Consider the following 27,416-nt stretch of genomic DNA (forward strand, 5'->3'; position numbering starts at 1 on the left):
ACTATTTTCTCATCTATTTTTCTCTTTTTTTCCATTTTAATTTTGCGTCAGGCCTAGTTTAGAACATCGTTTTGATTTCTTTGTTTGACTCTGTGGTGGTTGATTAATGTTCAGGTTACTAATCATTAGAATTAATATTATTTCATTTTTATTATAAACATAGAAAATATTAAAGTATAAAGAAGATGAATATAAATCAGCACAGCTCTTCCTCCTTTCTACAGAGATAGCTTAAATTGTTCTGGCGAATGAAAAGTGAGAGTTCAAGTTGTTGACTGTGCTTAAGTTGAATCGTCGCAACTCAGTTTATCTGATTTAGTGCCACTAAACAGGAGTAGAAATTAACATGATTTAATCACTGGTCCATAAAAACCAATAACTATTACTAGTCCTCTCGCATTTTAACTATTCCGTTTATGTGTCTCTATTCGGCTGTTTTAAGAAAAAAAGTGGATAAAGTAAATTTAATTGAAAAAGTATTCCGGTAATTGTTTATAATTTTTATTTTAAAAAAAGGGGGGATTTTTGGGATTGTTAAAAATGCGATTTTTGTTTTTCAAATTATTGAAAAATAATGTAAAGGTTAGTTATAAGATTGTTAGGACAAAATATCAGCTAGTTAAAAATTTTGTTTTTCCAAGGAACCGTTTTCGATGTTTTTAACTTTTTCAGGGTAAAAAATTAACCCTGAAAATGCTTATAAAAGCTCAAGCATATCTACAATATGTTCTCTGACCACTCATGATTTATAATATTAATTATGATTTTTAAAAAAATGCTATTTAGTGATAGTAAAAAATGAAATTTTTTAATTTTCAAGTTATTGAAAAATAATTTAAAGGTCCAGGTATAAGATTCTTAGCATAAAATATCAGCTAGCTAAAAAAAATTTTTAAGTTTTTTATTGTTCTAATGAACCTTTTTCGATGTTTTTAACTTTTACAAGGGTGAAAAAATCAATCCTGATACCGCTTATAAAAGCCCAAGCATATTTACAACACGTTCTCTGACCACTCACGATTAATAAAATCATCACGTGTCGTGGAAACCTTCATTTTTAACTACTCGTTTGCACGATATTTTTTTTTAATTCCACCCCAATATGCGCAGGGCAAGGCGTTTATGTATTTTTCCCAGTCTTATTTATATTCAGGAATATCTTTGCCAATCTCACGGTTGAGCGATTCTTCCACCCCACCCCCCATAGAGATTGAAAGGGGTGGTGCAAAAGGGATGATGTCATTCTCCAAAGTTGTAAAGCCCGAATAATCCTAAAGATCCATTATTGCCTTCTCTGCATCATTTGCCACCGCGAGCAGTGTGTTCCATCATGAATATTCCCCTCTTACATACTATCTTTATCAATTCGTGCCAATACGTCCATTACGGGGGTGGCTTTAAGTCCAAAAACCTCTCCTTTCCTATTTACTTCCCAATATATCTCCCCATTATTTGGCTTTATAATTTATTCCAATATCTTGTTGAGAGGGATGTTATGCGTGCCCGGCTCAATTGTCTTAAATTCCACTCTGGACCGGTCAGAAAGGCGTTTAAATATTCAGGCATTGTGAGGGAAGATGTACGAAGTTGTATTAGAACGTGATCGAATTTTAGAACTTTTAATGTGCTTTTCGTATGGAAGTGTAAGACAAGTCTTTGGAAAAACTAGATTACTTTTGTATTTAACTACAACTACTTTGCTAGATATGTAGTCAGGGAAATACACGGAATTTTAAAAATAACAGAGAAAATGCAGGGAATTTTGAGTTTTTCTTTAGAAACTGGGAAAATATAGGGAATTTCATTTCTTATTTTCGTCTTTTATAAAATGGTGAGCACTCAAAGCGCATTTTATTTTATGTGCCATTGAGCAAAAGATGAATTAGAATGCCGTAGTTCTCGCAGTTTTTATAGTCTGAAATTTTCATTCAGGTGCACTTTTCAGTTTGCCCCTGTCAGCAATAGAAATTCTTTTGTTTTCTTATTTTTAGCAATGCCTCAGCCCAACTTGAAATACACTAACTCTGATGCTATAGCGACCGCAATCCACCAGACATCGTGATGGTGGCTGCTCTAAAAGACAGACAGTACCTAATTTTCTTCCTTTGACCCTCACCCCTCAGTATTTCAATCCCGTCTCGTATTGCCATCGGCCAGTGTGATAATCTACTCATTACAATGGCTGATGATTTAATAATTCTGATATTTTGCTAATAGACAGTTTTATTGTCAGGGTTGCCGCTCCACAGGGAGAACCTGAAAAATGCAGGGAATTTCAAAAATCTTCTGAAATAACAGGGTTTTTTTTAGAAACAGGGAAAATACAGGGAATTTTATTAATTATTTTCGTCTTTTAAAAAGTAGTGAACATTCGAAGGATGATATTTCAGCTATAATAAACTATTTCATTTACTATAGCATTATTGTAGGTTAAGGTGTTCTTTTTTTTTCTTAAGTTTTTCCAGCAATTATAACTACTATAGTTAGCCTAATATAACTCACATAAGAGAACAGTGCTTGTGTGTTTCTTAATATATTATTTGTAATTGTGTGTTTCTTAATATAATGTACAGGGAGAACACAGGGAATTTTTTTCTTGAAATTTGAGTGGTAATCCTGGTAGTTAACTACAACTACTTTTTTTTTTAATGTAGTGACTGCAAACTACTTTTAAAATGTATTCACTACTTTAAGGAACCGATCTTTGCTGAAGAAATTAATTTCCACATTATGTTCAAAATGGTTTTGGAATAAAAAATTGGCTTATATTAAACATAAAGAATTATTTAGAAATATTTTTTTTCTTCGAATTTGTTCATTTAATCTTCAACTTTTTATGCCCTTCTCGACAGCGAATATTTAATTTGAAGGATGCTACGAAATGATCAAATACTTACAATTTCATGAAGTATTTAATGCTCTTTTATTTCCTCTAAGAATCAAAAATAAGTACATCAAAAATATGTTTCCTTCCTTTGAAATAACATCTATGTGTCACGAGCTTGTGAAAGTGTGACCAAATTGATACATTATCTATTTTTGGTTATGGATGGCTCAAATATTAGTTATACGTCACTCTGAATACACAATTCTTGTTAACTCACAATCATAGGGGCATTTATAATTGCTCCATTGACAGACCTGCTAAAATTTGTACCCATTAAATTTGAAAAAATATTAAGAAAAACTATTTTTTACGCTAGTTTTGTTTACAGTCCCCGGCCAAATGATTAGACGCACTATATGATTCCATGTTAAATCTTAATTATCAGGTGATACTATACAGATTTATTATTTTTATGTGACTGAAACTAGTTTACCATTTTAGCTAGCCATTACGAATAATAAATAATGTATCAATTTGGTCACACTTTCGCAGGCAAATGTTCACTCGTAACACATCGATGTTATTTCAAAGGAAGAAAAAATATTTTTGACATGCTTCGACATGCAAAAGAGCATTAAAAACACTTAACGATATTGCAAGCATTTCATATATTCCTAGCATCTCTTAAATTAAATATTCGCTGTCAAGAAGGGCATAAAAAGTTGAATACTAAATGAACAAATTCGAAGAAAAAAAATGTTTTAGAATAACAAACTGGCTCACGTAAACATGAATAAATATTTCTGAATGATTCTTCATGTTTAATATAAGCCAATTTTTTATTCCAAAACCATTTTGAACATAATGTGGAAATTAATTTCTTCAGCAAAGTTCGGTTCCTTAAAGTTGTGAAGCAGTCACAAAATTTTTTTTAAAAAGAAGTAGTTGTAGAAAAACTACAAAAATAGTGTAGTTTTTCCGACCACTGTTTGTGATCGTTCTGTTTCTTAAAGTAGCGAAGTACTCACTTCAATTCGAAGGTGGTTTGAGTCACTACGTTTAAACAATTGTAGTTGTAGTGAACTGCATTTGTAACACAAAGTAGTTGTAAATGCAGTAAACTACAAAAATAATGTAATTTTTCAGACCACTGAATGTAACATTCGATTCCAATCCGGTTGATTCAAAGTTTATTCTTTCTTAACTACTGCTGCACATTCTAACCAATTGAGACTTATAAAACATTTAACTACACAGTTAAAGTCTAAAAATAAACATATTGCAAAAATAACACGGTCTCATACAACGTATAATTTTCTCGATCTAACTGCATTTCAAAGGGGAAAAAAAAAGATCCCCATCTAAAAGGGAAAATAATCTGGTGTACCTCTTCCAAATGGACTATTTTTGGTGCAGGCGAGATACACAAACATCGAAGAGGATATTAAAATTTATTGCGACGTCCAAGTACGTTCCGATCGAAAGGGGTGTCCCAGGGGAGAAGCACTTTGGGAACATTCCCTCCTTAAGTGCAAGCCCTGGCAATGTTTTCCTCTGACATCTAGAAGAGGGCTTTAAAAATCTAGAAGGCAAAACTCTTTTCCGTTTCGAATCTTAGCGAGAAAGGAAATTCCAGAGCTTCGAAAAATGCTGAAGGTAGCGCACTTCTTTAAGCTATGGCATGCAACATAAGCTACCTTCCATCTTACAGTTTAGAGCAGAGAGATTGGATTGAGAAGATCATTCTTCTACCCCCATCCCTTCTTCGTCCCCCCTTTCCCTTTACTTGCTTTCATTATTTTATTTTTTTTTATTTATTTTCCCCCTTCACTTCAAGTGAGCTATCTCTTTTTGTAGAATTTATTCAAAAAAGATGAAATGTATTAAAAAATTTCTTTTTTTCGGCTGATTATATCTCAATGGTTGGAGGAAAGAAAAAAAATTTGGAGTAGATATTTTTTATACACTCGTAAGCTATTTTAATCCTTGCGGAATTTCTACTGTACTTAGCTCTTTATTATCACGATTTTTTTTTTATTTTTAATTTTGTTTATTTATATTGTTATTTTGGGGGGAAATGCACACGAAAAATAAAGGCAACAAAATTTTCTCCCAAAAATTGTTTCCTTTTCTCTCGAAAAATTGAAGGTAATTGTGAGATCTGGCAAATTTAGCTTAGCTTACGTACGCACCCGTACGTAAGATTTTAAGTAATTGCGCGTGCGTCAGTTCTGGTGAAATGCTTCTGCGCCTGTGAAAAAATATCAAACTTATTTATAGGAAAGTAAGAGACTTTGCAAAAATCATCAAGTTAAAAACGCTAACGTAAAGGAATATTTTATAACGTTGGCCACAAAATCAAAACAAACATTTATAGTGGACGAAGATGATCTTTTTATAGCTGTGGCATAAGTTTAAACTTTTGCTGTTTTTGCGTAAAAAACACAACAACTATATTTTTTTAGTACTCTTATTTTTAAAATTATAAATTATTGATATCATCGATTTTTTTATATTTTATAACCGTCGTTGGACAGCTGACCCAATTTTAGGTTTACGACTTCTAATGCTCAACTCCGTCGCCTTGTAATTTTGAACCCAATCCGGAAGACAAGGGAACTCCTGGATCAACACCTCCAGAGGTAGGATTTGTTATGGGAACATAGGGGACTTTGTGACTCGACTGATTTAACGTGCATCAGTCACCATTTACTACACGGGGAGGTTTCGACTGGCGGGGATCGAACCCACGAACTCTTGGACGTGGGCCCAGTGCCGGCCAACCAGGCTATTCCGGCCCTTGATCGTTTGATTTTATTTTATATTAAAACCGTATGGCGTCTGATGCACGTTAAATCTGTCCAGTTGCAAAGTCCTCCATGTTCCCATAACAAATCAATACCTCTGGGGATACTGATCCAGGAGTTTTCTTGCCTTCTGGATTCTTTCAAAATTACAAGGCTACGAAACTGAACATTAGTAGACGTAAATCCAAAACTGGGTCTGCTGTTCAACGACGAAAATAAAATAAAATATATTATAACCGTCGTTGAGCAATCGATCCAATTTTTGGGTTTACGACTACTAATGTTCAACTACGTAGCCTTGTATTTTTGAAACCAATCCAGAAGACAAGGGAACTCCTGGATCAAAGGGAGCTCCTGGATCACGAGAGAAATTTGCCTTCCTGGAGGACTTTTTGATGGTACTAACCCGCATTTGCGCTACATGGAGAGGAAGACAACGAGAACCTCTCACGGTTAGCCTGACGGCAAGGGGACTCTAACCCATGATCCATCTACCACTGATGATATTTCACGTCAGCACTGTGGTCGGTGCAAACTGGATGCGGAATTCGTATCGAGCAGTCATCGCTGGGATTACCTAAGTAATTTGAGAAATATTACAATTTTTGACACTTTTTCAAATCGCCGTTGATCGGACGATAACTGATTTCTGAACTTTAGCGTTAACATATATAATTTACCTCGCTGGTTTCATTTTAGGAAAAGAATGAATTAATTTTTATTCCTAATCTACTCACGAAACCTGCATAATAACGCCTATTCTATACACCCTGTTTATTCTACCTAAAGCTGACAAAATTCTATGAAATCTGCTCAATGATATGATATTATGACTGTCGCGCAGAAACTCGACATTAACACTTAGCTCGTTAAAGGGGACAATCTCCGCTTTGCATACCGCACAGTGATCAATGGCGACATATGCTGGACATTGGATGGATGTAGTATGACATCTCTTCACGTCTCCCCTCCTCCCTACCCATTTTAGATGACCACTTAGGGCTTATTCCACCCTCGCGACCACTTCCTATTCCAATCAGTTATGAAAGCGCTGGATGTCCAAACTTTGATGACCAATTAATTGTCTCCCCCGGCCAACGTCCTTGTTAACGATGGGTGACCCTTAGCCTTCCCCACTACTTGGTTTAGATATCTGTCCTTTTGATGCGTCTAAAGCTTGTCGCTGACGGTGACTCATGCCACCCATTCGGAATCGAGAGTGTTCCTGTGCTTAGGGGAAAGATTTAATTTGATGCACGCGTCTGTCTAGCTTGCTGCTAACAATTCTCAAAATTATCTGCTTTTTTAGCGTTACTCCATAGTTGAAATCATTTTTATGTAGGGTGAACATGTAAAGACAAGTAGAGGAACTTAAAAAAGTATATTTTACAGAGGAATGTGTGCGCGGAAATACCGCTTAAAGCTGATAGAGAACGTTGCTTCTTACTAATGTCACAACTTGCTTACTATCTTCATGTTGCTTACTTTTGAGCACCTAATACAAACTGTTATTTGGAGCCGTGGTGGCTCAAGGAATTCCACACCCGGCTCGCACCGACCACAGTGCTGACGTAAAAAATATCCTCAATGGTAGACGGATCCTGGGTTAGAGTCCTCTCCGTGTAACGCAAATGCGGGTTATTTCCTTCAAAAAGTTCTCCACGAAGGCAAATATCTCCCAATACTAGATCCAGGAGTTCCCTTGTCTTCTGGGTTGGGTTAAAAAAATTTCTAACCGGATTATAAAATTTTCGTGTAGACTTTTATAGTAACGATGAAATAAAATAAAAAACAAGTGAAGAGTATAGCGACTTTCTCACTTAAGCGTAGGAAGGAGTTTGTAATTTGTTTATTTTTGCGCACAAGGAATAAAGGGGTATTCAAAATTGCCAAAAATATTCTTACGTGATGTTTGCACGGATAAATAAATTTCGCACCCGGAACTTTATCCAAAAAGAAAAAATAAATCGAAAATATTCATGGGAATCAACAGGGTGCATAGCGTTTTTAAAAAGAAAGTGCTTAAAGGTGCTTACTTTTTATTTGTGTTTTTAAAAAGCCCTTAACGGTGCTTTTTTATTATTCAGGGTTTGTCAAAAGTGCTTTATTTTCTGTCTTTTAATCAGATTTTTTGTTTCTTCGCCGTCTCGATTGTCTTTCTAAATTACAAAAAAATGCATGATTTTCACAATTTTCTCTGCAATATTTATCAGAAACTAATTATTTTATCATGATTATGCAAAGTTTTTGAAGATGTTTTTAAATTTTACTGATTTTATGTCTATAAATTAAGGACTTTAAAGTATAAAAAAAAATTTTTTTTTATTGCTGCACAGATCCTAATTATGATTTGTTTTTTGGAAACTGTTTCAAAATATTTTTTGAGTGCTTAAAAAGTACTTAAAGGTGCTTATTTTTTGTTAAAAAATCTAGCTACGCACCCGATCTAGACTCGTTAAGAATCGAAACATAATAAAGAAGTTTTTTTTTCTTCTATAAACTCTTCTATAAACAATATATAGAATAATCAAGTACATTTATGGTTACAATTCTTTTCAACAATGTTTCATTAATATTTTCTATCGACTCCCGTTATGTGTCAGTAATTCAACTTAAAATAACTAGAGTAGATTTATTTATATGCGCCTGTTAGAGTAAATGAATATTGGAGTAAGTTTTTCGGAAAATTGAGTTAACTGCGAGTACTTTTTTTCCCGTAATGACTCGGGGTGCAAATATAGAAACAGCACACAGAGTATTTGCTGTCATAAATGATATTTTCCCGCTCGTTAGTTTGCTGTATTGCTTGTTGCTCTTCCATCTTCGATTCGCTTGTGAATTGGAAAGAAAAATTGTCCCCTTTTCGTAAATCTATTCTACTTTTACGTTAACTCTCAGTGTATTTTCACGAGAAATATCCATTTTGTTGAGCAGATTGCTTATATTTTTCGTTCTACTTCAAAAGGGGGGGGGGGATACTGCATACTGCTTTTATATAAGTTTAAAATTAGATCTTCGCTATTTTTCAAGAGGCAGGAAATTGAAATTATTATATCTTTTCTGTAAAAATTGCATTTCTCTCTCTCGCTCTTTTTTTATTTATTTATTTTTTATTTTATTTTTTTTTATTTTTTTTTGTTCGCTTAGTTTATAAATTGGAGAAAGAAAAAAAATAAATAAATAAATAATTTTTGACTGGGACGGAATTGGATGAGTAATTTTGAAAGAGCATTCTACTTAGGCGATGTGAATGCTTTTTATAAATGTTTTTTTAACATTATTTGAAACAAAGCATATTTTTTTACATTCAAAGATTTTCATAATTGCTATTTATGTGTGTTTTGACTTAAATATACTCATAACTGGTATTTTTGCGTATTTTTTATTAAAGATTTTATTAAATGTTATTTTTTTTACATAAAAATTCATTAAATAATTTTTTTATTTAGTATTATATATTTGCAAGATTTTCGTAATTGCTATAAGTATAAAACTGCTATTTTAGTTTACGAATTTTATTTTTACTATTTTAGTGTACGAACTCAGGGGTCTGTTTAGAAGAAATTTGGGTCCGTTAACGGACCCTTCACAAAATATCTTTTCATGAAAACGGACCCTTCACAAAATATTTTAACTTAAAAACGGACCCTTCACAAAATAATTTATCTTTTAATCGGACCCTTCACAAATTTGTTTATCTTCATTATTGTTTTGTTAATCGAATAAACCCTTCCCAGGAAGGGGGGGGGGGGGAGAAAGACGTAAACGAACTAAATTTTGTCTTCCGCAGATGCTTCTTCCTTTATTCGTCCGAAATTAATATTCTGCGTTCAGCAGTATAGGCTAAATGCCAAATATTTGTATGCTGCATCACTTATTTAGTAGCTGCATTTGCTGTTTATTTTTTAAAATTTAATTTTTTTAATTTTACAGCATTGAGCATAATCTTGTATGTCTTTGCAATTTAGAAACTCCTTGAAAAAGTTTTTTTTTGCAATAACGGACCCTATTTGCACAAATTCACAAAAGCGGACCCTGGTTGAAAGAATGTGACTTAACGTTTATTTTATATTCACAAATTACGAGTAATTTTTTCACAATTTTACAAAAAACGGACTTTTCACAAAATGTCTGGACAGACCCCTGGAACTATTTAGTTGCTCATTAGTCATGCCTCATTACTTAAATCATCCTTAGTGGCAAAAAATGAAGAATTGAACACTAAGAATTAAATAATCCCAATATTTGACTTGCCGAAATATATATATGATTATTATAATGATAATAAGATAATAATTAGATACGCTAATAATAAGACTAGTTTATGATATGTTTAATACCATAAGCATATTTTATGTTTGCCTATTAACTTCAGTTTATTGTTTATTAACATTTGCGTATCTAATGTCTGTATATGTCAGCATATTAACATGTGGGTACTTAAAGGTTTAAAGACCATGGCGCCATGTTTGGTAAGCAATAGAATTAACTGGTAATGTAATTAAATCAACATACAAGGACGTCGAGTAACATACTTAAAACTCATGTCTTAACCTTATTACTTTATTTTTATTTATTTACTGAAGCAGTTTTTTTATAACGGGATTATAGTTTTTGTCAACATGATTGAAATTTTAAATTTTTTTTAATCGAATTGTTATTTGCAACGGAAGGAAAAGCTTTTTGTATGAGGACTATTGTAAGATATTTTAAGTTCCAACTATTTTGTTAAAATTAAGTGAATATGGATGAAGATAAATATTCGATGCGATGCACAAATTTTATTTCAGTACAATATTTTTTTTTTTTTTTTTTTTTTTTTTTTTTTTTTTTTTTTTTTTAAATTTATAGATTTTGTAACTCTGCAGGAGTCTGACCACCTTTTGCCTCCTCGTCTAACAAAAAAAAAATTAATTTTTTTTAACTGAATGTTTTAAAAATTATATTTAACTAAACTAATTTGTTTTCCTTGGCTTTACTTTCGGTATTAATTTTTTTAAAACTAATAATAGAATATATTTAACCGATTTTGTTTCTTCACAAACACTGTCTAATTTTTAAATATTTTACGAGTGCTTAAGAAAAGAAAAGAACACGTAAGAAGAGAAAAAAAAAGAGATCTTGAAATAAAGGAGAATTCTCTCTAAAAAGGAAGACAAGAGCCTAAAGAAAAAGTTTTTTGAAAATCTCAAGAGAATAATTTGTTGAGTTTTTGATTAATTGCCAAAAAAGAGGTTGTGTTCTTTCTTCTAAATATTTCTTTTTATATATTATAGTTTGTTTCGTTTAATGTGTAAATTTTTTGTTAAGTTTTGGACAGAGATAGTTTTTTTTTTTTTTTTTAATTTATTTTTAAGGTTGTCTGGATAAATCAAATATATTTCACTTTCTTTAATTTTGTTAAGGCATATCAGTATTTAATTTAAAAGCTTCGATTAAACGCCTCCTTTTTTGTTTTATTATTATTATTATCTTTAGTAAGCCGTGTAGAACATTTTTGGGTTTACTTACTGCTACAAAACTACCGTTTGTTATTTTTTACCCTACCCAGAAGACAAGGGATCAAGTATTTTGACAAACTAGCCTTCGTGAGAATTTTTTTGATGGAACTAATCAGAAATCTTCGTTGCATGGAGAGGAAAACCACAAAAACCTCCCACGACTCGCCCGGTAACGTAGCGTGGGTATCTCGATCCTGATTGGTTGTTGAAACGTGGCATTTGTTTGAGGTTAGCAACTGTTCTTTCCATTCTATTTCGAGTAAGTCATACCCGTCAAGTAGCCATTCTCTTAAGTAACACAGCCTATATTCTTTCTCAAAGATTTCAATTCTTTCAATATATATTTACACAAAGACAGGCACGAAGCCTTGTAGAACATAAACAAACTAATAATGCATCGAAGTTGCCAGGTACACAAAACAATAAAATATATCACGGTTACAATAAAATACATAAACAAATCATAAATCTTAAGTAAAAGAAGTAGACGAGAAAGAATCATATTTCAACTAAGTCGATGGGAGATACGGCCCTGCATTTAATTAACTTAACGTTAATTTACATTATAAGTTATATAGAGATACTTAGCTGAACTTTTATGCGCCATTTTGCTGATAAAGATTAGCTGGCGCTGATGTCATAGGTCACATGGGTGGTTATCGGTTGTTTTCTTCTTGGAGTGGAGTACCCAATTGGAGGATGTTTAAAATCAAAGCAAAATTTATGCTAGTTTCTAAAGGAAAAAATTATTCACAGGATCTTAAAATGAAGAATTTCATTCAAAATTCTCGACAACAGAAAAAATATTAAATTGTTAGAAAAAGATCGTTTTTATGCTCTTTAAATTTTATTCAATTTTCTGTGATTTTAAACCCTTCAGTATTTTACGAACCAGTAAATTTAAGAAAACATTGTGTCAGCAGTGATTCTGGTAATTTCGCTCTAAAGTCTCAGGGTAAAAAACTTGAAAATATTGCGAAATTTCAGTCAGAACTTATCGGTTGAATATACACTGGTTATCATAAATTAAGGAAAATTCACAAAAATCGCGATAACTCAAGAAATTACACATGGAATTTTATGAAACTTACCCACAATATACAACACATAGTAAGGTATTAAACAACATAAAAAGAAATTATCAGACATTAATAGTAGTATAGAAATTAGCACATGTATAAAATAAACAAATTGGAAGTATCGGTTTGCAATAGAAAAAGTACCTTTAATATGGAATATGATTGCCTCTGGAAGCAATACAGCACAAACAGCGATGTGTGATGCTTTCAATTATGCGGTCTATCAGTTCAATAGGAAGTGAGAGCCATTGCTCTTGTAAAGCAGTTGCAAGCGTGGCAAGGGTCTGAGGGGGCGGATTGATGGCAGATACACGCCTCCCTAGAGCATCCCAAACGTGCTCGATAGGATTCAAGTCCGGGGATCGAGCTGGCCACTCCATGCGAGTAATTGTTTCCTGTTGAAGATAATCATCAACAATGCGAGCTCTGTGTGGTCTTGCATTATCGTCCTGTAACAGGAAGCAATCACCAATTGCCCCGGCATATGGGCGCACATAAGCATCAAGGATGTTGTCTCGATAAACCTGAGCATTCACGGTTCCCCTTGGAAAGACATGGAGGTATGTGCGCCCTCCTAAGGATATGCCTCCCCAAACACAGACACTGCCTCTTCCGTATGCATCTCTTTCACGGATGTTTGATGGATGATAACGGGTCCCAGGTTCTCTCCATATCAAATAACGTCTACTGTCACTTTCTAGACTAAACCTGGACTCATCCGTAAAGAGAACAGGCCTCCATTGATCTGACGTCCAGTGGACATGTTGTCGGGCCCACTGCAAACGGTCTCTCCTATGGCGTGATGTGAGCGGCACGCAAATGGCTGGTCGTCTCGCATACAGACCACCTTCGTGGAGCCTTCTGCGCACAGTTGACGTTGACACCAACCTTCCGGTGGCTGCAGCAAGAGAGGATCTAAGATGTGTCGGAGTAGCGGTTCTATTCCTGCGTGCACTTAATGTCAAATATCGGTCATCGGCACTGGTCGTAACAGTTGGCCGTCCTTGACTGAACCTCCTAGATGCCGAATCTGTGGTTTGAAATTGCCTCCAAAGTCTATGAACCACAGATGGACTCACATTTAGCCATCTGGCCACTTCTGATTGACTCTGCCCTGCCTCTAGTCTCCCGATGGCTCTCCATCGTAGTTCTTCAGGCAAATGATGCCTAGAGGTCATTATTACGAATTGGCTATCTCAGATTTTCAATGTCGCAATCACAGTAAAATTTGTGTGCTTTCTCTCAAACTTGGACTTTTATGCTCCAGGCAGATGACGTAAGCCGAGTGCAGCGCCACTAATTTGCATATTGCAATTTTACTCAGCTACTCTTAGTGGACAACATATGCAAATTTTGCACGGTTTGGCTTACTTTTGAAAGAGTTATCGCTATTTTTGTGATTTTTCCTTAATTTATGATAACCAGTGTATTTTCATCATTGACTATGTAATTGAATTCATGTGACCAATCATTTTTAAATTTAGTTATAATCCTTCCTTGAATAATTTCTTTGTACTCTCGGTAGAGGGCGCCCTCTACATTTTTACAAGTTTGTAAGTTAATATACCTAATTGTCATATTCCGTGTTACGGTTTCATTTTTATCTAGCCCTGAGAGCGTGACCAAGTCTCCAACGGAATGCTTTATGACCCCCCGGCTTTCGTGTTTTCAAAAATTGCGCCAAAATATATTCTCCCGCATATTGCCGTCCCCCACTCATCTCTTCCCCTCACACCTCATTTGAGTTTTCAAAATATGCAAAAATGATTTTTGCGCCACCTGGGAATAACTCTGCCAATCTCTAATGAGGCGGTACTTGCAAAGTTGCAAATAAAACTTATTTCCTGGTAAGCTATCCCGGATGTCTCATTTGCGTTCATCTTTACGAACGAAAAACTGTTTTATTATTGAACTAAAGAGATTTTACGGCCTTATCGCAAAAGAATCCAGCGTACCAAGTTCCTACAATCATACAGAAGAATCTAAAAGTCTCGATTTAATTAACCGGAAAAATTTTCTCTTCGGATTATTCTTTTTGCCGTGAAAGCGGTAATGAATACTACTTTATGAAAACCCCTTTACGCACGCATATCTTGTTAAACGCTGCCCACTTTCCGTGGTTTCATTTCCCTGTAGCTTCGATTTTCTGATAAGTGTGAATAACGCCAATATTAATTTTAACCGTTAGTTTCAAAGTTGAATGATATTATTGTAAGTTCATAAACCTATGGTAGTTAGGATACTGAGTTGTGCAAGTTTATTAATTCTGTTGCTATAACAACCATCCGATAATTTATTTATTTAGCACGTGGTTAGATTTATAACTCACTCTTCACTTTAATAATTTGATTTGAGCCTTGGTGGCTCAAACGATAGTGCGCTCACCTCCCAATCAGAGAAATCGGGTTCGACTCGCAGCGATGACTGGTGATACGAATTCGGTACCTGGCTTGCACCGACTACATTGCTAACGTATAATATCCTCAGTGGAACACGGATCATGGGTTAGAGTCCCCTTGTCGTCAGGCTAACCATGAAGGGTTTTCTCCTCCATGTAACGTAAATGTGGGTTAGTTCCATCAAATATTCCTTCACGAAGGCAAATTTTTCAGAATACTTGTTCCAGGAGTTCCCTTGTCTTCTGCATTGGGTTCGAGATTACAAGGCTACAGAGTTCAGCATTGGTAGTTGTGAACTCAAAATTGGGTCGGCTGTTCAACGACGGTTATAAAATAAAATGACCCTGGGGACACGAAGCTCAGTTAGATTTTATGGGTGGTTTAAAAAATGCTGCTTTGAGTTTTCATTCAAAAACCTAATTCTTTCCTAAAATATTTCAGCAGTTTACAGTAAAATGTTTCAGCAGTATTTAGAAAATTTTATTTGTAAAACATAGTTAAAAGCATTTTTTTTTAATCATGCACTTTTTATTTTGATTTTTATGAATTTGTATTTTTACCCCTCTTATTTTTAGCATCTTATAAGCTTGCAAAAGTAAAAAATACCGATTTAATGTTTAATAGTCTATAATATTTTTCGAACAATATTAACTACTCAATTTTTCGTCATTTAGAAAATTCTACTTGTTAAAAAAACTTCTGAAAAAATTTCCTAATCATGCATTTTTTGTTTTGTTTCTTATGAATAAATTTGTATTATTTTTTTCTTTTCCTTATTATTTTTAGCATCTTTATAAGTGTATGAAAGTAAAAATAGCGATATAATGTACCAAAAAAGCGAAGAGGCAAAACCTTATTGTTTATGCTTCACTGAATTTTGAAAATTGTTACTCTTTTACGACAGAACTTTTTTAATTAAAAATTGTTGAAGAGGAAAGTAATAAAAAACGATTTCTTCTTCATCCACTTCTTGTTGCTTGAGGGATAATTTTATAATAGTTTTTATTAGAAAATGTTATGAGTTTTTTTTTTTTTTTTTTTTAGTTTTTTCCGTTTTTAGATAATATATCCTTTAACAATAGAGCTTCTTTTGAAATATTTATGACATGTATAACATTAAAACTGCTCAGGCGTAGCTGGAAAAAAGAAGTTCCATTGTTCGATTTTTTTTAAACAATAAATACTTTTCTTAAAATTCATTTTAAAAAAATGACGAGCATGTTATGCTTTTGTTTTCTTTGAGTAGGCTTTAGATTTTTATTAAAAAAGAATGTTTTGTGCAGTTTTAGATTAATCGAATCTTCCGATTCTAGTTATAGAAAATTTGAACTAAAGAGGAAAAGCTAATATATTAGGCTTCCATTAGGCTTAAAAGAAAACTTCCAATCAATAATTATAAAAACTGGTTTATTCCTATATCATTTTCACAAACAATTTCTGCGAGAAACCTACGTTTTGTTTGTATTTATTGTTTATAATGCAATTTTTTTCATTGTTTAAAGCAGTTTAACAATACTTAACTTCTTATACCCCTTCCTCCTAATATGAAAATAAATGTTTTCAGGAAAATTGTTCTAAGTCTTTATTTTATTTTATAACCATCGTTGAACAGACGACCCAATTTCGAGTTTACGGCTAGCAATGTTCAACGCCGTAGCCTTGTGATTTTAAACATAATCCGGAAGACAAGGGAACTCCTGGATCAAGTATTGGGAGTAATTTTGCCTTCGCAGAGGACGTCTTAATGGAACTAATCCGGATTTGAGTTACATGGAGAGGAAACAATGAAAACCTCCCACGGTTAGCTGACCACAGTTCTAACGCTCTTTAGCGTATCTTCAGTGGTAGACGGATCATGGGTTAGAGCCCCCCTTGCCGTCAGGCTGACCTTGGGGGGTTAGATAATTTTGATAATTTTCATCTAGGTGGGAAAATGTTGCCAAATTGGCGATTAAAAAAAGTTTAACAACATTTAAAATATGGAAGTTATTTGTCTATTCTAAAGCCAAGATAATTCTTCACGGCAAGATTATATTTATAGTTTGACTCTGGGGATAGAGCGATCGCCTTCCAATGTGGTGAACCTGGTTCAAATCCCAGAGATGGCTGGTCGATACGAATTTCGCATCCGGCTTGCATGGACCGCAGTGCTGACGTGAAATATCCTCAGTAGTAGGCGGATCATGGGTTTGAGTCCCCTTGCCGTCAGACTAATCGTGGGTGGTTCTCTTGGTCTTCCTCTCCATGAAACGCAAATGCTGTTTAGTTCCATCAAAAAGTCCCCCGTGAAGGCGAACTTTTCTTCCAAGTTTTGATCCATTAGTTCCCTTGTCATCTGGATTGGTTTCAAATTTACAAGGCAACGGAGTTGAATATTGGTAGTCGTAAACCCGAAAATTGGGTCAGCCGTTCAACGACGGTTATTTAATAAAATATATCAACGTACTATTTACTTTTTCGGGGACGGATTTTATACTATCGTTATTGAGCAATACAATTTAATTTTTAACTGTTATTTTCAAAGGGTAACTGTTAATAAATAACTTTTACAAAATATCTGTTACGTTAAATGCGTAATCGGTATTCTGTTCAACATGCATGTTAACGAGATAAAGTGCAGGTGAAAAGTCTGGAGTTACCTCCTCTTTCTTGTCCACTTATTACCACAGAAATTCCATGTAAGTCATCCATCACGGGAAGTGCACTAGCAGGTGATTTTCTTTCTTGGCCTTGGAGGAAGCATTTTCTCTCTTTCGCCAATATGGAATTAATGCATGTATATTTGGTGCCCATATGGGGATTTTTTTTTTGGGGGGGGGGGTCCTTTTTTTTCACCTTGTAATGTGAATTAGACTTCTGACGCATTAATTCGTTCTTCACAATCAGTTACAGTAAAAATTTAAAATAAATTAGACGCTTAGTGCCTTTTGAAATTTCATTTGAATTCTTTGCAGGGAAAATTCGATACTTTACACTTGATGCAGTGTGAACTTTAATTTGAATTTTTTACGTTGTAAGCTATAGCTAGGTACTTAACGCTTGAGTCAATGATAATTTTTATTTGAATTCTTTGCATACTAAACTTGATACTTTACGTTTGATACAAAATAAACTTTTGTTCGATTTTTTGCCCTAAAAATTTAATTCTTTACTCTTGATGCAATGTACATTTTTATCTCCTCCTGTGCTTTGCACTATAAATTTGCTACTTTACTTTTGATACAATGTTAAGATTCGTCTCATATTCGTTACTGTTTAAATTTAATACTTAACTCTTTATGTACGTAAACTTTCTTTTGAATTCTTTCTGAATATGGATTTCATGTAAGTTTAACCACTCGTAATTAGAGCGGCTTTTAAAATTCTTACAAGTCATATTTAAGAAATTATAGTAATAGAACATTCTAATTTACTTCACTTTTTGTACCCGGTTAACTTACAATTAATCACATGCTTGTTATTCCGATTGGAACTTTGAGTAGAAGTAGAAGTTATTTCTTCACCTCATTGTCCATTACAATGTTCCTTTTAAAATTACTGTTCCTAATCTTTCTATTAACGTTGGAAGAAAGATGTTAGATGTAAACAAATAAGCAAAACAAAACAAAAATAAGCGCAGTGCTGAAAAGTAATTTTAGTACATAGTACTTGTTTGATGTGAATTAGTCCACTAGAATGAAGAGCAATTTTAATAATAACATAGGTGTTTTTCCCACCAAATATATAGAATTCTTTTCCTACGGTTCCCTGTTTTTAAAGTTGAACGAATTGTGATAATGTTTTGAAGATAATTTTAAAACCTTTTTATTCTATTATTTGCCACGATTCACAAAATGATTTTGGCACTTTGAGTAGAAGTTAAAGTTGTTTCTTTTGCTGTATCGTTCGTTAAATACGTTTAAAATTTACTGTCTTATTTTTCTGTTTGCATGTTTCTTCCTGAAGACGTGAACAGGACGTGATTAGGCACAGAGCTGAAAAAAAATTTATGTTTTGAAATTGCGCCTTGTGGTATGAAATTGTTTTTATCGATTTAACCACATTTTTAGGCAGCATTTTCTTTGCCTGCAATTGCCCTGGACGCTCCACAGTGGGCCATCATCCAAGGTTTCGTTGCCAAAATTAGTATTTCGATAAAATATGTTTCAAAATTTGTATTTAGAGGTTTTTATGTGCAGGTAAATTGAATTCATAGTTGAAATTTTGAAATACACTAAAAATACCCACACGAAAAAACAAAATGGCGGCTGAAATATGGCGAGCAAAAATAAAAAAATAATACAGTGCGTTTAAATAATTAAATATAGCAATGAAAATATAATAATTTTCGTAATTTTATATTAAAAATGAAAAGCAAATTATGTTTCCGAAGTAATATTACAAAATAACGCGAAAACATGAAGAAGAAAAAACATAATTTTTGTTTTTCGGTATATTTAGTCCACCTTTGCAATACGGGCAAAATGGGGCAGGTTTTTTCGAAAGAAGAAACATCAAAGAAGACAACAAAAAAAGTTTAGCTAATTACCTCGTGGAACTTTTTGGAACTAATTTTCGAAAGTCATTCAAATATTGTAAAATGTCAAATAATAAGATATAAACTATAAGTTTGTCAAGAGTATTAACTAATCCAACAAATCGAAAATTTGTACTATAATTTAACACTAATTACTCTGATAAAAATGTAACACTAAGGTGAAATTCATATATATATTTCTGAAATAAAAATTTAAAAGTTGCTTATAAAGCAATTTTTAAACATATTTTTCATTAAATTGTACTCTCGTCGGTCCAAAAAGAAAGTTATAATGTTTTGAATGATTATGAATACTTAATTTGGGATATATTAAAACTGCCTACACATATTTTAGTTGAAAAACTACTTTTTTACTTTTGGCCAAAAATCATAGTCTTCTGGCCCAAAGTGCGCTCTTGCGAATATTTAGAAACTACATGTAGGATAAACTGCCTACGCATGCGAGAATCTCGTTGACGTACAATCTCATACAATAAGAATTTTTTTTTTTTTTTTTTTTTTTTAATAGACATTATAGACGAAAGAATTTTGACCTTTCACTAAAGAACGTTTTTTTTCCCTCCTAGTTCCCGCGTACGCTTTCAAAGCAAATGTGATAATTTTTCCTACAAACAGAATTGCATCACCTTGTGTCGCGCATTCTACTAACGCTATAGCCCGCGGCCGTTTCGCCTTGGTGGCATAAAAAAAAAAGCTCTTAAAAGTCCCCTTCTTGAAACCTGGTGGAAGACAACATTCTGTCGAGATCTTCAAGATGAGGTCCTGCTCCGTCCTCTCTATTCCCATTCATCTTTAGAACATTTTTTCCTCCCTCCCTTACTTGCGAAGAATTTTTTTCACCTGCGGAATGACTTGCGATGCAAATCACAGGTTGCTCACCCCACAAACGCTTGACAAAATTGCATCGCTCGAAGATAGAGTAATGTCGTTTTCTTCCGTCCTTCTCCGACGGAATTTATCCGAACTGTAATTATCTTTTGCAAATGGGGGGGGGGGTCTTCCCCCAGCCCTTCTACTCATAATTGCGTATGAATTTTTGGGGCAGTTTGTTTTAAGAAATGTCTTTGTTTCTATCACTACAGATTAGATCGTAAATATTATTGATTTTCTGTTTTTGAATAATATTTGATAGGAATGAATCATTTATGTTATTAATGAATTAATTTAATGAATGAAATTATTTAATGAATGAAATTATTTAATGAAGGAAATTATTTGATGAATTATATAATGAATTTCTAAAAAAATATTTCAGTTCGTTTAAATTCTACTATATCGTACATGTATAACACATGTTACGATTATCGTAAGCATGTAACACATGTTTTGATCATATTGTAATGTAGTTTGATTTGATTTCAAAGTAATTCTGTATGAATTTCTTAGAAATCCTGCAAATAAATTAGTACCTTTTCTCCATAAATTTAGCTTTTTAGTACCAACTTTTCATTTCATTACTTGTTACTGTGAATGACCGAAATCAAGTGAATATCATCTTTCACCGGTGAATGTCAACAATCGCTTTGGTGAATGTCCGAAATATTTGTTATATCCGATTTGATATGAATTTATTCGTTGATATAATTATATTTATTCGATATTTTAATATCTGCTAAGGATGGATTTGGAGAAACATCAGTGTTCCGAGTGCCGGGCAGTGGCACTGAACCTTAAAGGGCATCAGTGTGGGGTATACCGGGCAAATGTGTACTGGGCAGTGGCACTTAACTAGACCTAATATATATTTCGGACATTTACCAGAGCGACTATGTGATTGTCAACATTCACCGGTGGAACAACCACCAATTTCGCTCATTCACAGACCAAAATTAATTAAGCATCATTAGCGTTAATATTTTTACTGTTCTCATATACGTATAAGCACCTTTTCCTAACTGATTTAATTTCTTAACGCAAGACGTATCGTTTTATTTCAATTTTTAACTATTACCAACATTAATTAATATTAATTCTTGAAAGTTATGACCCTAGTTTTTGTTAAAATCATTTGCGGACGAATATCGGGCTGTTAAAAATCGCTTAACTATTATTACTTAATTAAATGCGGTATTAAAGACTGTTGGTATCGCTGTTGTAGGTGCTATGGTTTCAGAATTGCGGATTTGTATAATGTACATGAACATTAATATTCTTTATTCCTATTATAGATTTTTCCGTTGTAAGTCACGTGATAAACTTGTAAATATGTTTTGTAGCCCTTCACTAAAATTAAGTATTTCCCTCTCTTTTTTTTTTCCTATTCCATATTGTACCCGTCGGCTGATGGTGACTGATGCACGCTAAATCCATCGGGCTCACAAAGTCCTCCAAGTTTCCATAACAAATCAATGCATTCGGGATACTGGATCGGAGATTGATCCTGATCTGGATCAGGTCAAAATTACGATCTGCGGGTGGATGGTGTGTGAATGTGTATGTAAAACGGGCTGTGACGTATGTGTGGGGCAGAAGTCAAATTCTTGGTCATAGATGGCGCCACTGGAAAACAAGATGCGCACCCCTCTTGCCTTAAAATAGGCTTGACAGTATTGACAAGTAGCATAAGATTTGCCTTTATTTCGTTATATGAATTGCTCATATGATTAGAGTGTCAATTTAGATAAAAGTTTTTATTTTAAGCGAATCTGTTGTCTTTTCTAGTTATTTATTTCGTTATTGTTTATTTGCTGTAAAGAAAATGTTTTTGTTTTAAAACGAAACTTTTTATTTTATTTTATCTTTTAGTTCATTTGTCAGTGGGAGGGAAGACACAGAAAAAGAACATTTTCTTTGTCTAGGAATCTTCTGTTTCTTCCCTTCCCCTCTTTGCGCCTGTTTTTGATTGACATTATCACCGCTGCGCTTGACAACTTCGACATTTTTGTTCAAAACATTTTTTTTTCAGCTGCTTTTTTTTCTCTCTCTCTTTGTTTCTTTTTTTGTTCTTATTTTAAACGACGGTTTGAAAAGTAAAACACAGTATTTCTGTTGAAAAGACAATCGCAATTTAAAACACTTATTTTATTTATGAGTAGATAGATATGAATACGATGATGATCTATTTTTTTTAACTTCCTCCTTGAATGTTTTAAAGATAGTTATGTTTTCAATAGGTTTTTTTAAATGAAAAATCTGTCTTCAATCCTATCAAAGATTCATACAAACATAATGAGAGCAAATTATTTTTTCTTTTTATTTGTTTATTCAATTCCTACTATTAGTTCAAAACTTGTTGTGGATAACACTTGATGTTAATACAGTTTTTTTTCTCCCTAATATTTATTCATGAATTAAATAGGGATGAGCGAAAAACAAATCTGATTGGTTAAGCGTTAGTCATTGTTTTAAATGTTACTATGAGCGATTCAGTTTTTCACATATTTTAAAAATTTAGGCATTATATAGGCCATTGTAGGACCAATATTAAAATTCTAGACATCACAATATTGGTCCCTCGGTGCATGTATTTATAGGACCCATATTGAACCAATTTTCAGTCCAGCTGGGGCCAAGGTAAAATAGTTATTAGGGATCTATTGGCTATCTTTGTATCCAAATGAAAAATTACATACAACGGTAATGGTCGTTCTCCTGTCCAGTACATATAAAAAAGAATTGACAAATGGAAATTTTTATTTTTATGAGTGACGCTGCGAGTGGGTCGGCCAATCAGTTAGACACACACGCATGACGTCGATGGTAGGTATCCAATTGAATCTTATCCGAAAATTGAGTCAGAGTGATAATAAAACCAAGCCTTGAAGCTGTAAAGTTAAGACGCCATGCGCACCCACGTTATTGGACACACTACTAAAGGGTTAGCTGCAACTACCCAAATGAACTGAATATGCATTTTTATAATGTTTTATAGGTGGTGATAAATGCATTTTCCATTGTTTTGTTTTCCTCTATAGAACATTATTCATTGTTTTTTAAGTCATTCTCTTCACTTTCTAATTATTTTTTTCCTTTTCTCATAATTTTTTAATGAAGGAATTTCTAGTGACTTTTTTCATTTTGATGACATTTTGCTAGTGGATTAAATATTTCTTTATGAACTAGTGAAAATTTTGCATTGAATCTTATTGTTTTAAGTATCCTCCACTTACAAATGCTGGTAATGAACGGAATTTTTAAAGATGTAAGAATTTGCTTTTGGACAGTAGACAACCTTTTAATAATGTTTCATTGTTGATGATAAATGCATTTCCCACTGTTTTGTTTTCCCATATAGGGCCATTATTCATAGTTTTTCAAGTTATTCTCTTCACTTTCTAATTTCTTTTTTCATTATTTTTTTAATGATTTTCTAATGACATTTTTCATTTTAATCGCATTTTGTTAGTGGATTGAACATTTCTTTATGAACTAGTGAAAATTTTGCATTGAATCTTATTGTTTTAAGTATCCTCCACTTTCAAATGCTGATAATGAACGGAATTTTTAAAGATGTTTATATTTATTAAGAACTTATTTGCATTTTGATTCATAAATTACACATTTATTTTAACTACAAGTTTATTATTTTTTTATTAAATTTATCAATACAAGTATGTTTTATAAATTTTCTTTATGAAACGGCTAAAAGGTAACATATGAGCAATTCTACAAATTAGCGCCAATTAGGCGGCCAGAAAAAAAATTGGGGGGGGGGGCACGCTATTTCTACATGAAATTTTTTCTTTGTGGCATACTTTAAATGACAAAACACCAATTTTAAATTTTGCCCGATTTTTTCAATTTACCAACTTTGATTAAATTTTTTTATTTTTGTTTCTTTATACTAAAATATAATCTTATAGTATGAAATCTCTATAAATACATTTTAGAGAGACATTATAATAATATTATATTTATGTAAAAATCATTTTATCTGAATAAATGGCTGAGATAAATCTGAGCCACTAAAAGTAAATATTAAGTAACATCAATATTTGAATCAATGGCAAAACATTAATGGTGTGTTTTTAATAATAAAATAATTTCAATTTTGTTATTATTAATTTATTGTAAAATATGAAAATTTCGATAACGTCAATATGAGTCGTTTTTGTTAATAACGTTATTTGTGTTATGGATACTATTATAACTGGATAATTATTGTATAATAATGGTTTTTTTTTCTTCTTTCTTTTTACAGAACATGTCCGTGAATTCGGTTGTGGTTTTCAATACTACCGCACGTTTTATTTGGATGCTAAAAGAGATGTTCTCTATGTTGGTGCTATGTAAGTAACATTTAATCATCATTCATACCAATACATCTATGGAAACGCTTAAAAAATTGTGTGTGTTTTTTTTTAATATTATTCTAACCATATGAAACTTGATTCCATTTTTTCCCTATATTTTTTAACGCTCATAGCGTTTGTAATTTTTCTTTGGATAGCTTTAAGAACTTTCATCCACTAAACTTTTTTATTAATTCTTTCATCAGTCGTTTAAAAGTAACTAAACCTCAATCGGAAATATTTGCTATAAAAGATTTATAGAATAGCCTTTCCTGAGAAATAGCAATTTTAAAAAAAATGTCTTTAAGAACCTAATTCCAATAATTTTTTCAACTAATAGCCATGAAAGGCTATAAGGAATCAGTCTTTTAAAAGCAACTAAAACTTAATCGAATAGAAGTAAAACTTGCCACCAAACATTTATCGAATTAACTTTCTAGGCCATCTTTAATCAGTCAATTAAGAATAACAAAAGCTTAATCTAATCGAAATAACATTTATGGAATTAACTTCATTAATTAATTAATATTTAAAAAAATGTCTTTAAGATCCCAATTCTACTAAATTTTTCAATTCATTGACCTGCCATCTCTAATCAGTCATCTAAAAATAACTAAACCTTAATCATATCGAAATAATATTTACTGACAAATATTTATATTTATGGAATTAACTTTTATAAGAAATGTTAATTTTAAAAAAAATGTCTTTAAGAACCCTATTCTACTAAATTTTTCAATTAATAGTCCTGCCATCTCTAATCAGTTGTCTAAAAATAACTGAACCTTAATCATATCGAAATAATATTTACTGACAAATATTTATATTTATGGAATTAACTTTTATCAGAAATGTTAATTTTAAAAAAAATGTCTTTAAGAACCCTATTCTACTAAATTTTTCAATTAATAGTCCTGCCATCTCTAATCAGTTGTCTAAAAATAACTAAACCTTAATCATATCGAAATAATATTTACTGACAAATATTTATATTTATGGAATTAACTTTTATCAGAAATGTTAATTTTAAAAAAAATGTCTTTAAGAACCCTATTCTACTTAATTTTTCAATTAATAGTCCTGCCATCTCTAATCAGTTGTCTAAAAATAACTAAACCTTAATCATATCGAAATAATATTTACTGACAAATATTTAAATTTATGGAATTAACTTTTATCAGAAATGTTAATTTTAAAAAAAAATGTCTTCAAGAACCCAATTCTACTAAATTTTTCAATTAATAGTCCTGCCATCTCTAATCAGTTGTCTAAAAATAACTAAACCTTAATCATATCGAAATAATATTTACTGACAAATATTTATATTTATGGAATTAACTTTTATCAGAAATGTTAATTTAAAAAAAAAATGTCTTTAAGAACCCAATTCTACTAAATTTTTCAATTAATAGTCCTGCCATCTCTAATCAGTTGTCTAAAAATAACTAAACCTTAATCATATCGAAATAATATTTACTGACAAATATTTATATTTATGGAATTAACTTTTATCAGAAATGTTAATTTTAAAAAAAAATGTCTTCAAGAACCCAATTCTACTAAATTTTTCAATTAATAGTCCTGCCATCTCTAATCAGTTGTCTAAAAATAACTAAACCTTAATCATATCGAAATAATATTTACTGACAAATATTTATATTTATGGAATTAACTTTTATCAGAAATGTTAATTTTAAAAAAAAATGTCTTCAAGAACCCAATTCTACTAAATTTTTCAATTAATAGACCTGCCATCTCTAATCAGTCGTTTAAGAATAACAAAACCTCAATCAAATCAAAATAATATTTATTGAATTAACTTCATTAATTAATTAATTTTTTAAAAAAATGTCCTTAAGAACCCAATTGTACTAAACTTTTCAATTAACAAACCTGCCATCTCGAATCAGTCGTTTTAAAATAACTAAACTTTAGTAAAATTTGCCATCAAAAATGTATCGAATTACATACTTTGAATAGAATGTTGTGAAAATAAACTTTCCGTTGAAGTGGAGTGACCCTCTTTTGCCCATGATCCTCTTCGATAGGGATCATGTAACCCCCCTTCTTGAGAAAGAGGCAATAGAATCCTACCCTTATCTCCCGAACAGAAGGGGCAACACGTGCTTCTCCTGGAATCAATAAGTAAAGGTCTCTTTTCCTGACATCCTCCAACTACTGAAGTATTTCTGCGTGTGCCTGGAATCCGGAAAGAATCCTCTCGGCTTGTTCACGATTTTGCTCAATCGAGAGATGTTTGGATAGCCCTGCTATCCTTTCAATAGCCCGGTTTCGTATCTATCCAATGGATGATCTCTAAGTTTATTCGTTCTGGTTGGTTTTTTTCGAAAAATCAACTTAATGGAATTTGCTATTTACTTCATCATAGGGTTTTCTATTTAAGTTTGCATGAGATTTTCCAAAACCCTTTCGCCGAAGAAAGTAAAAAAAGGCCTTAATTTATTTATATTAGGAAATTAATTATTTAAGTTAATTAAAATAACTATTAGAACACTAATGTTTATATAAAAAATATCATGTTTGTCACCAACATGACTAAATGGATCATTGTCTATGACAATTAAGTCATTTAATAAAATTTTAGTCATATTTTTGTTCTTATATAGGCAAGTATTTTCTTTGTTTTCGGCAACTATTTTCATGCTTTAGGCCACTAAAAGCAACTATATTGTTCATTTTTTTCTGTAACAACCCTGTAATATCACAAAAGTCGCATTTATAGATATATCGATTTATGCGGCCTCTCGTAGTAAAAATATTTACCACCTCTTGTCTGGTCTTTAGTGCGGAAAAGTAACTATAACACTTTTAAAGTTATGTAGTTTAAATGTCTTACACTAGCAAAAAAAAAAAAAAAAAAAAAAAAAATTTCTTCAAAGTAACTCTATTTATTAGAGAAATTAAATTAAAATACACAACGCTACACAAGATAATAGAAAGAAAATAAATTTATTTAAAGAATGGATTAATTAAAAGTTACTCAAATCTGGAAAAAAATAATCTTTATGCTTTAG

At 32.3% G+C, this 27,416-nt stretch overlaps 1 protein-coding gene across 2 annotated transcripts in view; it reads left to right on the plus strand.

The window, feature by feature from the left end:
* Positions 1-27,416, plus strand: part of LOC107449704 (semaphorin-2A) — a 328,119-nt gene that overhangs the window by 186,011 nt on the left and 114,692 nt on the right. For both annotated transcript variants that reach the window (XM_021146653.4, XM_016065315.5), the window contains one exon: positions 24,291-24,378. In XM_021146653.4, coding sequence (XP_021002312.1) covers positions 24,291-24,378 — 88 coding nt within the window. The remainder of the gene's footprint in view (positions 1-24,290; positions 24,379-27,416) is intronic.

This window comes from Parasteatoda tepidariorum, chromosome 7 (assembly GCF_982258835.1).
Source record: "Parasteatoda tepidariorum strain Cologne lab strain chromosome 7, Ptep-v5.0, whole genome shotgun sequence".
Classification (NCBI taxonomy): Eukaryota; Metazoa; Arthropoda; class Arachnida; order Araneae; family Theridiidae; genus Parasteatoda; species Parasteatoda tepidariorum.